Source organism: Yamadazyma tenuis, chromosome 2, assembly GCF_029203305.1.
Source record: "Yamadazyma tenuis chromosome 2, complete sequence".
Taxonomy (NCBI): domain Eukaryota; kingdom Fungi; phylum Ascomycota; class Pichiomycetes; order Serinales; family Debaryomycetaceae; genus Yamadazyma; species Yamadazyma tenuis.
Genome location: NC_089462.1, coordinates 2,012,414 through 2,028,869, shown reverse-complemented (window position 1 = coordinate 2,028,869; position 16,456 = coordinate 2,012,414). Strand labels below are relative to the sequence as shown.

Genomic DNA, 16,456 nt, shown 5'->3' with positions numbered 1-16,456 from the left:
GGAGAGTCGTTGTTTAACCACATAGTTAAAGTTTTTTCCTCTTTTACAAACTATTGCAAGGTGCAAGTTTTTGGTATTAAAGATCCGTTTAAAGCTGTCGATCTCCCCAATGAGGTAGTAGCCTTATAGAACTCATTCCCAACTCATAATCCTAATTCTCAAAGGGGATATGAATGTATCTTGTTCAACTATCTCAAATACTTGCCTAATAAGGTCTTGTATTCTTCCAATGAGGTAGCTGACAAGAAGTTAATCTCTTTGACAGAAAAACTAAGTCCAAGTTATAAGAAGACTGATAGTTCGGGTTAAATGGCAACAACGAAGATGCTCCCTAAATTGCTATTAATTGGGTCTTTAAGTCTCCCCCTTGTTCTTGGGTATTCCGGATGTAGTCCCCCATCCACCAATAGTGGACTTGCGGTTGATTACTTTGATGAAGTGGCCTTTTACCAGGACTCCTATGCCTATCTTGCTACTATAGATGGATTGACTCCTGACTACACTAAGTATGGAGTTGAGGATATTGACATTACTATTACTGGAATCCCCGATGTATCCTCAGCAACAGCCAATAGTACCACTTACTATCAAGATGTTTACGATAGAAGCACAAATGTTATCAAGTTTGGTTTAAGACTTTCAGGATACTTTCGTGCCCCTGAAGATGGGACTTACACATTTGCTTTCACAGCAGCTGAGGATTATATTTCTATGAATATTGGTGGTGCTTCTGGAGATTTAGACTGTTGTACAAACCCCAACGAACTCTCCGCAGCTGGCGCTCAAATCAAAGCTAATGGAACAAATACAGATTACGCTTTATCTCTGGCCCTGGCTAAGGTACAGCTTAAAGCTGGACAATACTACCCCGTGAAGATTCTCTATTACAATGAGTCACCAAACCAAGCTAGAATGTCATTTCAAGTAACTTGTCCCAACGGTACTGTTGCAACAGATGATATTCCATGGTATTATTCTACAGCAGATGACAAAGACTTGTGTTACACCACCACCACCACCAAAATATGGACTGGTACAGATACTGAGTATTTTACAGTAACAGGATCGGATGGTGATGTGACTGTTACTAAAGAAGTACCAGAAACCACAACCACAACTACTGAACCATGGACAGGTTCAGTACCCACTACTATTACAATCTACCCATCCAATCCAAGTGATCCTGTAACGGTTGAAGTCAAAACTCCAGAATCTACAACCACTACTACTGAAGTGTGGACGGGTTCAGAACCTACTACTATTACAATCTACCCATCCAATCCAAGTGATCCTGTGACTGTTGAAGTCAAAACTCCAGAATCTACTACCTCTACCACAGAACCATGGACGGGCAAAGGTACCACTACTACCACAATCTACCCATCCAATCCAAGTGATCCTGTAACGGTTGAAGTCAAAACTCCAGAATCAACAACGACCACTACTGAGCCATGGACAGGCAAAGGTACCACTACTACCACAATCTACCCATCCAATCCAAGTGATCCTGTAACGGTTGAAGTCAAAACTCCAGAATCAACAACAACTACAACCCATCTTGGATCCAATCCAAGTGATCCTGTAACGGTTGAAGTCAAAACTCCAGAATCAACAACAACTACAACCCATCTTGGATCCATCGCCACTACCTTTACTATTACCCCCTCAAACCCAAGTGACCCAGTGACCGTTGTTGTTGAAACAACTCCTACTCCATCAAGTCCTTCTTCATCGACAGTTAAGACAACAAGCCTGTCTTTCCACTGGTTTAATTCAACTACTCCAATATCATCTTCAAGCACTCCATCTTCAACAGGACCATCTTCCAGTGTTATCTCTCCTTCTAGTCCTGCTCCTTCTAGTCCTGCTCCTTCTAGTCCATCTCCTTCTAGTCCAGCTCCTTCTAGTCCAGCTCCCTCTAGTCCAGTGCCATCTCCAAATATTCCCACCATTACCACCCCTTGGACTGGTTCTGGGACATCTACCTATACCACTACTGGAACCGATGGTAAACCAACTGCCTTTGTTGAGACCCCAGCTAGTGTTTTCACTATTACCACCCCTTGGACTGGCTCTGGAACATCTACCTATACCACTACTGGACCAAATGGTGACAAGACAATTGTTGTTGAGACTCCTGAACCTACCATCACTACCCCATGGACTGGTTCATTCACCTCAACTTACACTACTACTGGAACCGATGGCGAACCAACTGTGATGATTGAAACACCCGCTTCTGTCTTCACCATCACTACTCCTTGGACTGGCTCTGGAACATCCACTTACACTACCACAGGACCAAATGGTGACAAGACAATTGTTGTTGAGACTCCTGAACATACCATCACTACTCCATGGACAGGATCATTCACCTCAACTTACACTACTACTGGAACCGATGGCGAACCAACTGTGGTGATTGAAACACCCGCTTCTGTCTTCACCATTACCACCCCATGGACTGGTTCTGTTACATCCACTTACACTACCACAGGACCAGATGGTGACAAGACAGTTGTTGTTGAGACTCCTGAACATACCATCACTACTCCATGGACTGGTTCTGTTACATCCACTTACACTACCACAGGACCAGATGGTGTACCAACTGTGGTTGTTGAGACTCCTGAACCTACCATCACTACCCCGTGGACCGGATCTGTTACATCAACTTATACCACAACCGGAACCGATGGTAAACCAACTGTTGTCGTTGAAACTCCAGTACCTGTTGTCACTGAAAAAGATGTCACCACCATTATTTTGCCATGCACCTGCAAGGAACCTTCCACTACAACCACAACTGGCGATAATGGTAAGAAAACCGTTGTCTGTAACATCCCACACTCATTAGTGTCCACTGTCGTGGTCACCGAGCCATGCACAAATGCGGCAGGAGATGCTACAGTCACAACATATACAACGTTCACTTGCGCCGCTGCCGTGACTGCTAACCCTGCTGAAACCGTTGCTCCAACTGGTGCTAAAGGTAGTGGTTCTGGAGCTGCTTCTGAAGCTGCTTCTGCCGGCAATGGCTCCGACACTTCACCAAAAGAAGTATCCACTTACGAGGCTATGGGCTCAAAGAACACTTACACATTCTTGGCTGTTTTGTCTGCTCTCTTGTGGATCTCAATTTGAATATCCAATGGAACCTGGATATGATACATACATGAGAAACGTGATTGTTTATGAATGTTTGGTTATTATAATTTCTCTTTGTCTAGTTATTTCGCTTAATAATACTCTTTAATGTATTAATATATATGCCCTTGTGGTTTACGTAATGAAAGTTTGGCGTAACAATTTCAGGTATCTTTTCAAACATTTGATTTCACGATCAACATCTTAAATTTTTGGTGTGCTCGAAATTACACTACGTAGTGTTCGCAAAAACGTGGATACGATGGTAGTCTAATTCGTCTAATTACGCGAACACACTTTATTTCAGTTATGCTTCAAGAATATCAACAGTGATAGTGCTATACGATGAGGCCTATACTATGAACCGAATTAGGGCTTAGTAAGGGGAATGTGTTCAGTCATTTCAGTCAAGAAGAGTTTCAATTATTTTCTCTGTACTCGCGGATTTAGCTCAGTTGGGAGAGCGTCAGACTGAAGTTACACTCCAGTCGCAGTTAATCTGAAGGTCCTGTGTTCGATCCACAGAATTCGCAATTTAATTTTTTTGAAGGGTTGACGATGGCCAGAGCAGAACTGTAAAAGAGCAGAGACAAGTTGATATGTTAGTTGTCCGTGTATTTCGTGATAAATTTATTTTGTTTGAAATGTACTTTTTAATATTTGGTAAACATGGCTGCAAATGAGTTCAGTCAGAATCAGTGAGAAAGGGATCTTGGAGCAACCCAGATGCATCCGTACGCTGGTTGGGGTCCCACTTGAAGATTTTTGACAAAAACTTTATGAACGACTCCGACTTCTTCAGGTCTTCCCGGCATGATCTCAATCTCAATCTCATCTCCAAGTTTCTTGAGGCAATTTTGAAAGTCTTCCGGCCATTGGTGGTTCCACCCGCAATATTTTGAGCTGCTTGGATTCTCATATTCAAGAACTGAATATTAATTCTTCCCTCCATATCAAAAAAAGTATAAAGAAGGGTTTTTTTTATAGACTTCTCATCAGCTCCTCCACTGTTTAGTATATTAGAATTGTTGACGCTGGCTCTTTCGTCAAACTTGTTGACAGCAGTTTGCTCTTTCATAGATCTCAATAAGCTATGTCTTTGTTGTAGAATAAGGCCACTATTGGGGGCACCAAAAAGCTCGAGTATAAGGGCTATTTGCTCCAACTCATTTTTGCCTGGAAGTAATGCATCTCCAGTAAACAATTCGGTTACAATACACCCAAGGGACCATATATCAATCATCTTATCATACCTGGCTCCGAGTATGACTTCAGGAGCCCTGTAGAATCTCGATTGGATGTAGGAATACGAGATCTCATTGACGAAACACGATGTCCCAAAATCAACGATTTTCACCACCAAAGACTCCTCGGTAACGTCATCCAACAGAGCTGCCAGGGGGAACTTGATCATAATATTTTCGGGCTTGATATCGCAGTGCAAAATATTCATTGAGTGAATGTACTCGAGTCCTCTTAAAATCTTCTTTACAAAAAGCTGTAGCACCGGGAGTGACAAGCCTTGGAACTTGATGATCTCCAACATAGTGAATAGGTTCACCGATAGTGGTTCCATGACGATGCACATATGGCCTCTGAAGTGGAAGTGATCGTAGTATTTGAGCACAGGGCAATCTGAAGTTGCATATTCCAGAGCATAGGTGTTACCCTCAACGACTGTCTTGTGGGAGTTCAAATGTTTCAACATCTTAATTTCATAAACAGCTTGAAGGGACCAGTTGATATCACTTTTGATGATTTTAATGGCAACTACCTTGTCTTTATGGTTCTTGGGGTCAGTATACTTTTTATCAAGACATTTCACCACATTCCCAAACGATCCGTTTCCTAACACAGACAAAATCCTGTACCTATACTTGATATGGTCGTTTGGAATAACCACATAGTTGCCGGTTTTGTCGTCAAACCCATAGTTATTGCTGTGGTTCCTGATGTTTATGCTTCGATGACCCTGACTATGGATATCAGGAAGTATGTAGATATCTTTCCGCCTCAACAACTCGCCTCTTTCGTAAACGTCTAGCGACGTCTCTGTCTCACTCGAGCCTTCGATGGTGAGTTCTTCTACTGTTTTAGACTCGTTGGAGCAGAACTCTGTGGACTCCACGTCTTCAAACAAACTGGGGTCTTCGTCATATATCGTGGCATACAAATGAGACAAGCTCCGGATCTTGGGAATCTCCTTCTGGAGTTCGAGCGAGCTGAAGCTCCGCCGAAGCGCATTGGAAGGGCTCTGCTGTGAAGGTTGATGGTGAGTACCATCGTGATGTAGTGAGGGTTTTGGCTTTGATCCGTTATACAAGCGCGTGTACACATCTGCCTTGGATATTTCCGCTGCAGACTGCAGGATGTGACGCTTGGAGGGCGAATCCTTTCTGGATCTCTCGTAATTCAAGTTGGTGATGTCTGAAGGCCTGCTCAGATTCGAGAGGTGTCTTCTGCTTGTGATCAAAGGGTATGAGTCCGGGAAGCTGGATGCTGGAGAGTTGGGTGAGTTGAAGGGGTTTGAGTTTTTCCTCATGGACGACGATGTTTCTTTCATGTAGCTTACTTCACCTCGAAAGGGTGTACCACCCACCGACTTGGACTCGTTGGAAAGTTGGGACCGTACCGCCTTTCTGGTGGCCAGGAGCGACCGTGGTATGGCGGTAGCCACCACACGTGACGGAGTTTTGGAAATGTAAAGGGAATTTGAAAGGTTGTTGTTGGAGGTGGACTTATACAAAGAAGCGCGGGCTTCAGCTCTCCTGGAGGTGGAGAGAGTAGGGAGTTTTGGAACAGTGGGAGGAGACCTGGCCTGGGGCTTGGGTGGCGGGAGACGAGTCTCAGGACTGGGCTTGGTCCTGGGGGGCTTGTGCTCGAAGGTTCCCGAGACGTTTTCCATGCCGTGTGTGCTTTGTGTGAAACGAATGTGAATGTGTATTTTGGTTTTAAGATTCAGATCGCGACTGAATGCGAAACTGAATTTTGAGATCGCGACGCCAGTAGCTTCTATCACCGCAAATTGTCACACATGAAGCTCAAGTTGTTGTCACGAGACCTGCTGGGACTTCTCAACACGCTCTCTCTCATCAGCTCGCTGCGGAAGTTTGTGGTGCTCCGGTTCACGCCTACGATGCTCGTGGTGATTCTGGTGAGCGATGGATCGGTGTCTCAAGAGCCACAGATTTGGTGCAAGTTGAAAATGCAGTCGCTTTTCGAACAGGTGGAGCTAGTTAGCATCAACGACAATACAATTCTGTTGGAGCTCAACTGTGAGCTTTTGCTCCAGACTCTACGCCACTTCGAAAGGGCCAATAGTGATGGTTTAAATCTCCGATTGCAGAGGAAGCCTGATGGAGGAGACGACCATGGCGCAAAGAGCCGGGCCGCGTCATTGGCGTTATTCTACTCGCATGTCAACGATAACGGCAACTCCATCAACCACACTTTCAAGATCCCCGTAAAGATCTTGAAGCTGAATCATGAATCAATGGTGTTGAAAGAGCCTGAACTTCCGACGGTGGACCTAATCATGCCATTGCCCAAGGAGTTTGTCTCCACGTATAAGAGGCTTGACAAGTTCCGGCGGACTCTGAACAATGAAATTGTCACCATCAAGTGTACTCGCCGGGGTGGAGGGTTCTTGGGGTTCTTGTTAGTGGAGGAAGGAAAGTATAAGGTGACGATTAGCTTGAATGAAAAGCTCGATATTCGAAAGCCTCCAGCATCGGAATCACAGGAGGACTCGTTGGTTAATACAGCGATGTTTGATGTACGAGATCCGAATGACTATGTGGATGAGCAGGATGAGAATGAGGATAAGACCATTCATGTTAGACTACGAGACTGGAAAATGGCTTCGAAGATAGTTGCTAGTTGCAAGGTTGTGATCTTACTCCTTGTGGACCGAGAAGTGTGTGTTTTACACTGCTTGTTGGACGACCTGGAGAGTGTGGAGATCATTTACTACATCAGTGGGATCCGGTCGAGAGATGATTAACTTTGCAGCCATCGACTAAAATGTCAGAAACCTAAAAAATTTGGGTTTTGAAAACTCTGAAGTATACACGGGTACCTTGTGAATCCTTCACCCCCACTATAACAGCCTTGGTCTCATTTTCCACTCCTTAATATCAAGCATCTCAAAATCATTATCATCCTAATGTTGGGTCTATTGTTCTATGACTCAGTCGCGAAAATTTTATTAACTAGTCAACCTCAAAACTAGATATGAGTGAACAAAACCCATTACAGCGTGGCAAGGCCCACTACTTTGGAGCCGGTCCTGCCTTACTACCAACAGACGTATTGCAACAAGCAGCTCTCGACTTGATTAGCTACAACGGAGAAAACGTTGGAATCGGTGAAATCTCCCACAGATCCAAACCTGCCATCCAAGTGATTGATGATACCAAGGCCAACTTGACCAAATTATTGGATATTCCTGACACTCATGAAGTGTTCTTCATGCAAGGAGGAGGAACATCTGGTTTTTCTTCCATCGCCTACAACTTAATGGCGAACTATGCCACCAAACACAATGGGAAGCTTGGAAAAGCTGCTTATGCGGTCACCGGATCTTGGTCTGAAAAGTCTTTGGAAGAGGCTGTAAGATTAGGATTCGATGCTGAAGTTGTGGTAAACACAAAGAATATCAAGTTCAGTGATATACCCAGTTATAGCGAATGGAAACCCTTGAATAAAGACAACACTGCTTACTTGTACATTTGTGACAACGAAACCGTGAATGGTAACGAGTTCAAGGACACCCCACCACAAGAGTACTTGCAAGGAGTAGAGTTGGTGGCTGATATGTCCTCTAACATTGTTTCCAAGAGGATTGATGTTTCAAAGTATGGTTTGATCATGGCCGGAGCACAAAAGAACATTGGGTTGGCTGGTTTGACCATCTATATCATCAAGAAGAGTTTATTAGAACAAGCTTCCGATAACCAATTAAAGGAATGGGGTATTCCTTTGTCCCCTATCGCGTTCCACTATCCAACGGTGGTAAAGAACAACTCTGCCTATAACACGATTCCTATCTTCACCTGTCAGATCTTGAAGTTGGTGACAGCAAAGCTCTTGAAAAACGGAGGAATTTCTGCCATCCAAGCCATCAATGAAAAGAAGGCCGAGGTGTTATACGGGGCTTTAACTAAATATCCGTCGGTTTACTCTTTGGCTGTGAAGAATTCAAAGGTCAGATCCAATATGAACGTGGTCTTCACCCTCAACAACCCTGACTTGGACAGTGTGTTTCTCAAGGACGCTGGTGAGAAGAATCTTCAAGCTTTGAAGGGACACAGATCAGTGGGTGGTATGAGAGCCTCTATTTATAATGCAGTGCAATTGGAAAGTGTCGAGCTTCTTGCCAAGTTTGTCATTGAATTTGCCGAAAAGCACAAATAGTTTAATACACATTTTATTTGCAGCTATTGGAACAAAAAAATTTTCGCAGTTAATGAATAAACGCATTCATGGTTGTTCGATATCTTCCGAGAAAACTCTTAAACAACGGGCTACGAAGAAGCTTTTATGGATCAACACTTCGATATAATGCCCACATACCTTCCCTAATCGACAAAAAGATCAGTCTCGATAAAGAGAACTACATCAAACAAGTCCAAGAGAGGATAGACAAAATTCCCATTGAAAACTACCGAAACTTCAGTGTAGTTGCACACGTCGACCACGGCAAATCCACTCTATCGGATCGATTTCTCGAGCTAACCGGAGTCATACAACCAGGGCTGAACAAACAGGTTCTCGATAAATTGGATGTGGAGCGAGAACGAGGCATCACTGTCAAAGCTCAAACGTGCACAATGTTTTACACGGATCCAACCACAGAACAAGATTATCTTTTGCATTTAGTAGATACCCCTGGACACGTTGATTTCCGCTCAGAGGTATCAAGATCATACGCGTCTTGTGGAGGAGCGTTGCTCTTGGTGGATGCTTCTCAAGGAGTCCAGGCCCAAACAGTAGCGAATTTCTTCCTTGCGTATAGCATGGGATTGAAACTTATACCAGTTATCAACAAAATCGACTTGGATGCAGCCGATATCCCAGCTGCCGTACAACAGGTGGAGACAACATTTGAACTTCCAAGCGAAGAATGCATTCCCGTGAGTGCCAAAACTGGTCTTAATGTTGAGAAGATTCTCCCTCGAGTCATAAGCGATATTCCTTCACCTGGTGGAACCTTGGACCTGCCTTTGAGAGCATTGCTTGTGGACTCATGGCATGACCCATATGTTGGAGTGGTGATGTTGGTGTTTGTTGTAGATGGAGTGGTAAAAAAAGGTATGAAATTGGTTTCGTATCATACAGACAAGAAGTATGAAGTTAAACAAACTGGAATTATGTACCCTGACAAATTACCCACTGAAACCCTAAAGGCTGGTCAAGTGGGCTACATTATTCCAGGAATGAGAAACCCTAGAGATGCCAAGATTGGTGATACGTTCCTCCAGCTTGGAAAACATGAAGGATTGGAACCTCTTCCCGGCTTTGAAGAGTTGAAACCGATGGTTTTCATGGGGGCATTCCCAGCAGATAGTTCTGAGTTCAAGGTAATGAACGATCACATTGAGAACTTGGTTTTGAACGATAGAGCCGTGACATTGGAAAAGGAAACGTCCGGTGCTTTGGGTTTGGGTTGGAGACTCGGGTTTTTAGGGTCTCTACATGCTAGTGTGTTTCAAGAGAGACTTGATAAGGAGTACGGTGCCAAGATTATTTTAACAGCTCCAACAGTCCCTTATAAAGTCAACTACCGGGACGGATTAGAACAAATAATTACCAATCCAGCACAGTTTCCCACGTTGGCACATACTATCGAAGAGATCCTGGAGCCTTTTGTTGAGGCCATCATGACGATTCCAGAGGAATATGTGGGAGTGGTGATGTCCTTGTGTGAGAACAATAGAGGTGAACAGAAGGACTTGGAGTATTTGACTACAGGACAAGTTCTCTTGAAGTATGAACTTCCCTTAGCTCAATTAGTTGAAGACTTCTTTGGAAAGCTAAAAGGGAGTACTAAGGGCTATGGTACATTGGACTATGAGGATGCTGGCTACAGAAAGTCTGATGTGGTGAAGATGGAGTTATGTGTTAATGGTGAACCTCAGGACGCATTGACCCAAGTAATGCACCGTTCCCAAGTTACCACTAAGGGCAGGTCCAGTGTTGATAAGTTCAAAAAGTTCTTGAGATCTCAATTATTCGAAGTCGCCGTTCAGGCCAAAGTCAACAACAAAGTCATTGCCAGAGAGACCATTAAAGCCAGAAGAAAAGATGTCACCCAAAAGCTTCATGCTGCAGATATTTCCAGAAGAAAGAAATTGTTGGAAAGACAGAAGGAAGGTAAGAAACAGATGAAGAGTACTGGAAGAATCCATATCGATCACAATACATTCCAGGAGTTCTTGAGAAGCTCAGGTCCTTAAGACTGATAAAAGATAATCTTGTATATATATATATAGTCCTTATAGCAGAGCATCAACTTAAAAACTTACGATACACTACATTTTCAGTTTCATCGATGAAACGGTAACCCAAGGTCTTCAAGAATTCTTGGAAATCCTCCTCCGTGGTCTCTTCTGGTGTAGCAATTCCACAAAGCACTTTACCCACATCATTTCCGTGGTTTCTGTAGTTGAATAAGGTTATGTCCCAATCGGGTTTCAAAGATCTCAAGAACCTGAATAAGGCACCAGGTCTTTCTGGGAACTCAAACAGATAAACTCTTTCTCTGGCGACTTTTTCAGGCTTCAGATGGGAGAAACTGCCGCCTATTAAATAACGGCCATGGCTTTTGGCGAATTCATTCTTGGAGATGTCTTCTACTTCAAACCCGTACTTTTCGCTTTTCATGGTTTCAATGATTTTTTCCAAATCGTTTTCTCTGCTAGCTAGATTGAAACTAACAAAGATATTGGCAGAATCGGTGTTGTTGTATCTGTAACTGAACTCGGTTACGGCTCTTGGGTTGATGACAGACTGTAATTTAGCAAATTCACCAGGTCTATCTGGAATACTCACTACTAAAGAAGCTTCTTTTCCTTCACCTAAAACGGCTCTTTCACTGACAAATCTCAATCGGTCAAAGTTCATGTTGGCTCCACTCAATATTGGAACATATGTTTTATCGTGGTGGTCAACATCCTTGTTCTTCCTGATATACTTGGTTAAACCTGCCACAGAAAGAGCACCTGAAGGCTCGACAATCGACCTGGTGTCTTCAAAAATATCTTTTATAGCAGCACATAACTCGTCCGTCAGAACCAACACAACCTCATCGACAATATCCTTACACACTCTCCAAGTTTCTTCTCCTAAGATCTTGACGGCCGTACCATCGGCAAAGACTCCAACTGAGTTCAACGATTCAAGCTCATTCGACTTTTGGGACTCATAGAGAGCATTTGCGTCGTAAGTTTCCACTCCAATCACCTTGACATGAGGAGCGATCTTCTTTAAGTAGGCTGCAATGCCGGCAATCAAACCACCTCCTCCCACAGGCACAAAAACAGCATCTAACTTGTCCAATCTGAGTTGGGTGGTTAGCTCCAAGGCGATAGTACCCTGACCAGCAATCACATAAGGGTGGTTGAATGGCGGTATATTGGTTAAGTTATTGAGCACACTCAAACGGTCACATTCTTCTTTGGCTGAATCGAAGTCGTCTCCGTATAACACCACTTGTGATCCTAATCTGGAGACATTTTTAAACTTGATAGAAGGTGTAGCGGTGGGCATCACAATAGTTGCAGGTATTCCCAACTTGTTGGCAGAAAATGCCACACCCTGGGCGTGGTTTCCAGCGGAACACGCTATAACTCCATCCAAATGGCTGTTCTTTTGAGCATGTAAATTGGCAATCATGTTATAGGCACCACGAAGTTTGAATGAAAACACTGGCAACAAGTCTTCTCTCTTCAAGTGGACGTTCGTGCCAAGTTTCTGGGACAAGTTCACAGCAAAGTTGAGGGGAGATCCGCCCTTGTCAACCACGTCGTATACTCTGGATGTTAAGATGAGTTTAACGTAATCTGGGTTTCCATCTGGGCCAAAATCCGAATCGTGTAATTCGGGGAACTTTTCTCTGGCAGAGGCGTTGGTGGCCAATTTCCTCACAGAAGCTCCATTTAGTGCTGGCTTGGTGGTGTGCACGGCTCTACCGACCCTTAAGAGCTTTGAAACAGTGTTTTTCCACATGTGTTGAACTGAGGTTTGACTCATTTGAATTTTCACTGCGCACAAAGTGAGTCGTTCTGACTGTCAGCAGTTGCCAGCCAATAATGTACAACAATTGAAGAACATTATTTTCCAGGGATCTAAGACATATAAGGAATGCTATTACCTTCAAGAACTGAGTATATGGCCTTATGTACACCATTTTGTTCAATGTAGTATATTTTGACTCGGTTGCACAAATGTGCTTCTGTTCCGAAGTGTCTTAGGCTCCACCTGGATTAATCATATGTTGAATCCGAGTGCATCTCTTGAAGAAGTGGAACATTTCCTTTGTTGGCTAGTTTCCTGAGTCTAAAAGAGTTTCCTAATCTGTTTCTCTCTAGTTTCCTAATAAGGACTTGGCTGCAAAAATTATGCGGCTGAACATTTTCAGTATGATTATAGGCGAGGACTCAGATGAGGTGAAGACCTTTCAGAGAAAGTTTATATGGCAAATACACCCAGAACAATTGAAAAGTTTGTTTTACGTTTAATTCACCAGAAGCTGTTGCATTACCATAGATTTGTATTTGTGGCTACCATTCGGATACGCAACTTCAAACCCATTTATTCCACAAACACACTCTTCTTCATTTTTTATCCAAAGGCTCTTGTTTGACCAGGAAACAACAAGGATTGGAAATGAATGGAATTGCTATATTGGAAAGTGGACAAAGATCGGTACCCGAATCTTATTGGGAAACTGAAGCTACTTTGCAAGACTACCCATTGGTGATGAGCCAGACCAATTTGGAGAATGATTCAGAAATACCAGAATACTCCCTTCAAGGGGCCGCCTCCCTGTTGGATACAGCTTTGATAGAGCCTGTTAGAGAGTATTTTTATCATGAGGATTGGATTTTTAAGCATCAGCAGCAATCACAAATCCATTATAAGGAATCACCCCATCACCGTTGCTATGAATATGATGAGCAATACCCAATTTTTGTTACAGAAGAGCCATTGGTTCTGCTAGATTCCAGTCTGGTTGAAGATATTGGTAACTCTGTGCTTGACCAATCTGAATATAATCAAGAACTAAGATCCGGAAACCTTCTACTTTGTGACCACCTTGGTAATGAAACTATAATTGATACACTTGTGTTGAACTTTGCAGCTTATTCGGAGGTCAGAAGAACACATGACAGCGTTTTGAGAAGCATACTAAACGAATGGAATAAGGACCAGTTATCCCATTTGCCAGAAACACCCAAGTCGGAAGCTAGAGATGTCCTGTACCAACAGTGGAGACCTTTGTCTGTGTTTACTGCTTACACAAATGTGAAGGTTCCACACGATTGGTTGAGGGGAATACCAGAGACTTCTTGTTTTGGTAAAATTAATATGAGAAGTAAAAGGGCTTGGGTAAGAAGTCCTAATAAAAGAAGACGAACTAGTTAGGGTTCATTCGCAACTGTTTGTGCTAAAATCACTTGCTAAATAATTAAAATACATTCTCTCTTTTATTTCACGAACAATTTTTGAAGGTACTAGCGGATGATTATAATAGGCGATGTGTTAGTATAGTGGTGATTTTTTGGGAATTTTTAAGATCCTTATTAATCATTTAAACGGAATATTTTAAAAGTGTTCATTTTGCAGTAATTTCTGCCATTTTTGAGATTTTTACTTCTATATTATTCCTATTGATCATACGTTGGACACCACAGCACAATTTGGAATTATTCACCTACCATAGGCCTAGGCCTGAAATTGTTCTTCGTTCTCTTTCAGTAGGAAAGTCGTTTGGTGTTACGACAATTGATGAAGGTAACAGCTTTGGGGTTATGGTGGATGTGTAATAACTGTCGGGGACGACCTAAAGACTGTCGCAGAACTGACGCAAGTGTTCAAGTTTTTTGGTATGCACACGTATGTGACAATCTTGAGACACTGACGCGACAGTGTCTGCGCCGTTGTTCCACACATAAGCGGTCCCTTGGCCTAGTTGGTTATGGCGTGGTGCTAATATCTGCGAGGAAGTTACGCCAAGGTCAGCAGTTCGATCCTGCTAGGGACCACTTTTATCTGGGCGTGTGGCGTAGTTGGTAGCGCGTTCCCTTAGCATGGGAAAGGTCTCCGGTTCGACTCCGGACTCGTCCATTTTTTTTTTAATGCTTCTATGTACCAGTTCAACATTTGGTGTAGTTAATAGTGGTAGGTTTTTGGCTCTTCCAGTCTCACAAAATTTGGTGAATTTGAGAAGGCTAGTTTTGGTTTTAATGTTCGCGGCACGAAATGTCTTCCTCATGGTGCGAAAAAAAACCCGAAAACCTCCAACTCCAACCCAATACCATGGATTCACCTTTATCGATCACGGTGGGAGCCCGCATGAGTGCATTCCTCAACTCAGCAGAGGACTTCCACAAATACAGAAAACGGTTGAACAAGACGATTTTGCGTTTGCGCCATGAACTTAACTTAGTCACCAGAGACACCAAGAACTACAAAGACAAGGAAAGGATCTCCAAGATATCTAGCGAAGATTACTCCAACGACGAACGGTTCGGACTTATTTTGTTGTTGACAGCTGAGAGAGACTTGGTATACTCTCTTGAGATCAAGAGTATGATGGAAATTAGCAGTGAAGGCTCTTCTTCCTATAAGAACTTGATGGTAAGCAGATTAAAAAAGAGTGTCAGCAGTACCAAGCAGCTTCTCCAGGTGGTGGAAAATGAAACCAATGAATTAAAAATCATCGAGGTGTATGTATACGCAGCTTTAAACGAAGGATCGTTGGCTGTTAACAAGAGAAAATGGCAGTCTGCCTTGAATGCGTTTTCCATCGCCAGATGTGCGTTGGAATACTTGTACAGTCAGCAAACTGACCAGGAGCAGGAGCAGTTCAACAAAACCGTCATAAACGACTTGATCGAGACGTTGGTAGATCCATCGTTGGCATTGTCCGTGTCTCAGATCGAGGAGTTGGATATGTCTGACTTGAAGTCAACGGCCAGAAGGCACTGCCACGACAAGACGTTACCATATTTGCAAACGGTGGTGGAGTTGATCAAGAAGAAGGACCCAGAATTTGTGTCACAGATTTCCAGTTCGATCAAGCTCATTGACCTGATCACCTGGAGGTCACACGAAGCTTCGTTGTACAACGATGAAATTGCGTTCAAACTCATGGAGTTGACTAAGCCCGAAGTCAACGAGTACGATAACTTGGAGGCCTTTGATCAGTTGATCAGTGGGTGGTCTGGAGTGTTAGAATTACATCAAGCTGACTTGAACAAAAACGAAGATGAGGACGACCTGGAAAAGATCCAAAACAGAGCCGTTTTGTTGACTTACATCAACTACAGCTTGTTGTTCACGCGGATAAGAAGAGATCAGATCTTGGTGGGCCAGTTATTAGGAGAATTTGAGGAGGTTTCCAAGACCAGAAAATTGGTTATCAATAAAGATATCACCAGGTTGTACTCTTCTTCGATCAGAACCATCGACGAAATCAAGGAGTTACCGGGTGTGTACAATGATGATGACTTGATGGAATCCTTGGATACTATGAGCCAGTTCTACAGTTATAGCATTTTGGTCAGATTATCCAACTCGTTCTTGTTGAACAACAAGTACCTCGAGAGCTTAAAAGTGTTGAACACAATCAAGGAAAAGATTGGCATCAATGGCCTCTCATATAAGGTGGAGACCTTTCCATACTCTGTCAGCAGTAACGACAATCTTGAGCAGTTCAAAGCCGATATCAACAAGACATTTTTGAAGACACAAATCTTGGCCCAGTTCTCGTTTGAGCTCAATAAAAACCCTCACGAAGCCGTAATTGAAAATATGCATCAATTCCCCGGCAGCAGCAAGTTAGTGAATGTGGGAACCAGTCCGGTCATAAAGCCCATCTTGAGCAAACCCGTGTTGTTTGATGTGGCCTTCAACTATATCAACTACCCTGGCGGCAGCTCCAAGTCCAGTAGTGTGGAACCTCAATCAGCCCCTCCTCAAACCGCAGGAGAAGAGGAAAGTAAAAAAAAATTAGGGTTGTTTGGTTTCTTAGGTAGAAGTTAATACACGAAATATTCGCAGTAATTTGAAAAGTTCGTCTACT

The 16,456-nt window shown here is 43.2% G+C and overlaps 8 protein-coding genes and 3 non-coding genes across 11 annotated transcripts; 9 read left to right on the top strand and 2 right to left on the bottom strand. All coding sequences in view use genetic code 12, as the record gives it.

Moving 5' to 3' along the window:
* Positions 1 to 309: 309 nt before the first annotated feature.
* Positions 310 to 3,144, top strand: PSN45_002300 (uncharacterized protein; the record flags this gene model as incomplete). Its single annotated transcript, XM_066157832.1, has 2 exons — positions 310 to 1,465; positions 2,729 to 3,144. 2 exons carry the CDS (start codon positions 310 to 312, stop codon positions 3,142 to 3,144), a joined length of 1,572 nt encoding a protein of 523 aa, XP_066013929.1.
* Positions 3,145 to 3,587: 443 nt separating this feature from the next.
* PSN45_002299 lies at positions 3,588 to 3,680 on the top strand. Its single transcript has one exon. It is a non-coding gene; the product is annotated as a tRNA-Phe (tRNA).
* A 152-nt stretch (positions 3,681 to 3,832) lies between these two features.
* On the bottom strand, positions 3,833 to 6,052 carry POM1 (serine/threonine protein kinase, CMGC, dual-specificity; the record flags this gene model as incomplete). Its single annotated transcript, XM_006689122.2, has 1 exon — positions 3,833 to 6,052. The coding sequence occupies one exon, from the start codon at positions 6,050 to 6,052 to the stop codon at positions 3,833 to 3,835; it is 2,220 nt and encodes a 739-aa protein (XP_006689185.2).
* Positions 6,053 to 6,181: 129 nt separating this feature from the next.
* On the top strand, positions 6,182 to 7,150 carry MEC3 (mitosis entry checkpoint; the record flags this gene model as incomplete). Its single annotated transcript, XM_006689123.2, has 1 exon — positions 6,182 to 7,150. One exon carries the CDS (start codon positions 6,182 to 6,184, stop codon positions 7,148 to 7,150), a length of 969 nt encoding a protein of 322 aa, XP_006689186.1.
* A 230-nt stretch (positions 7,151 to 7,380) lies between these two features.
* SER1 (Phosphoserine transaminase) lies at positions 7,381 to 8,562 on the top strand (the record flags this gene model as incomplete). Its single annotated transcript, XM_006689124.2, has 1 exon — positions 7,381 to 8,562. One exon carries the CDS (start codon positions 7,381 to 7,383, stop codon positions 8,560 to 8,562), a length of 1,182 nt encoding a protein of 393 aa, XP_006689187.1.
* A 416-nt stretch (positions 8,563 to 8,978) lies between these two features.
* Positions 8,979 to 10,604, top strand: GUF1 (Translation factor guf1 mitochondrial; the record flags this gene model as incomplete). Its single annotated transcript, XM_006689125.2, has 1 exon — positions 8,979 to 10,604. One exon carries the CDS (start codon positions 8,979 to 8,981, stop codon positions 10,602 to 10,604), a length of 1,626 nt encoding a protein of 541 aa, XP_006689188.2.
* A 52-nt stretch (positions 10,605 to 10,656) lies between these two features.
* Positions 10,657 to 12,375, bottom strand: ILV1 (threonine deaminase; the record flags this gene model as incomplete). Its single annotated transcript, XM_006689126.1, has 1 exon — positions 10,657 to 12,375. One exon carries the CDS (start codon positions 12,373 to 12,375, stop codon positions 10,657 to 10,659), a length of 1,719 nt encoding a protein of 572 aa, XP_006689189.1.
* A 660-nt stretch (positions 12,376 to 13,035) lies between these two features.
* Positions 13,036 to 13,772, top strand: PSN45_002293 (uncharacterized protein; the record flags this gene model as incomplete). Its single annotated transcript, XM_066157831.1, has 2 exons — positions 13,036 to 13,680; positions 13,752 to 13,772. The coding sequence occupies 2 exons, from the start codon at positions 13,036 to 13,038 to the stop codon at positions 13,770 to 13,772; spliced, it is 666 nt and encodes a 221-aa protein (XP_066013928.1).
* Positions 13,773 to 14,326: 554 nt separating this feature from the next.
* Positions 14,327 to 14,414, top strand: PSN45_002292. The gene has a single exon. It is a non-coding gene; the product is annotated as a tRNA-Ile (tRNA).
* Positions 14,415 to 14,423: 9 nt separating this feature from the next.
* Positions 14,424 to 14,496, top strand: PSN45_002291. Its single transcript has one exon. It is a non-coding gene; the product is annotated as a tRNA-Ala (tRNA).
* Positions 14,497 to 14,688: 192 nt separating this feature from the next.
* SRP68 (signal recognition particle subunit srp68) lies at positions 14,689 to 16,416 on the top strand (the record flags this gene model as incomplete). Its single annotated transcript, XM_006690120.2, has 1 exon — positions 14,689 to 16,416. The coding sequence occupies one exon, from the start codon at positions 14,689 to 14,691 to the stop codon at positions 16,414 to 16,416; it is 1,728 nt and encodes a 575-aa protein (XP_006690183.1).
* Positions 16,417 to 16,456: the final 40 nt, after the last annotated feature.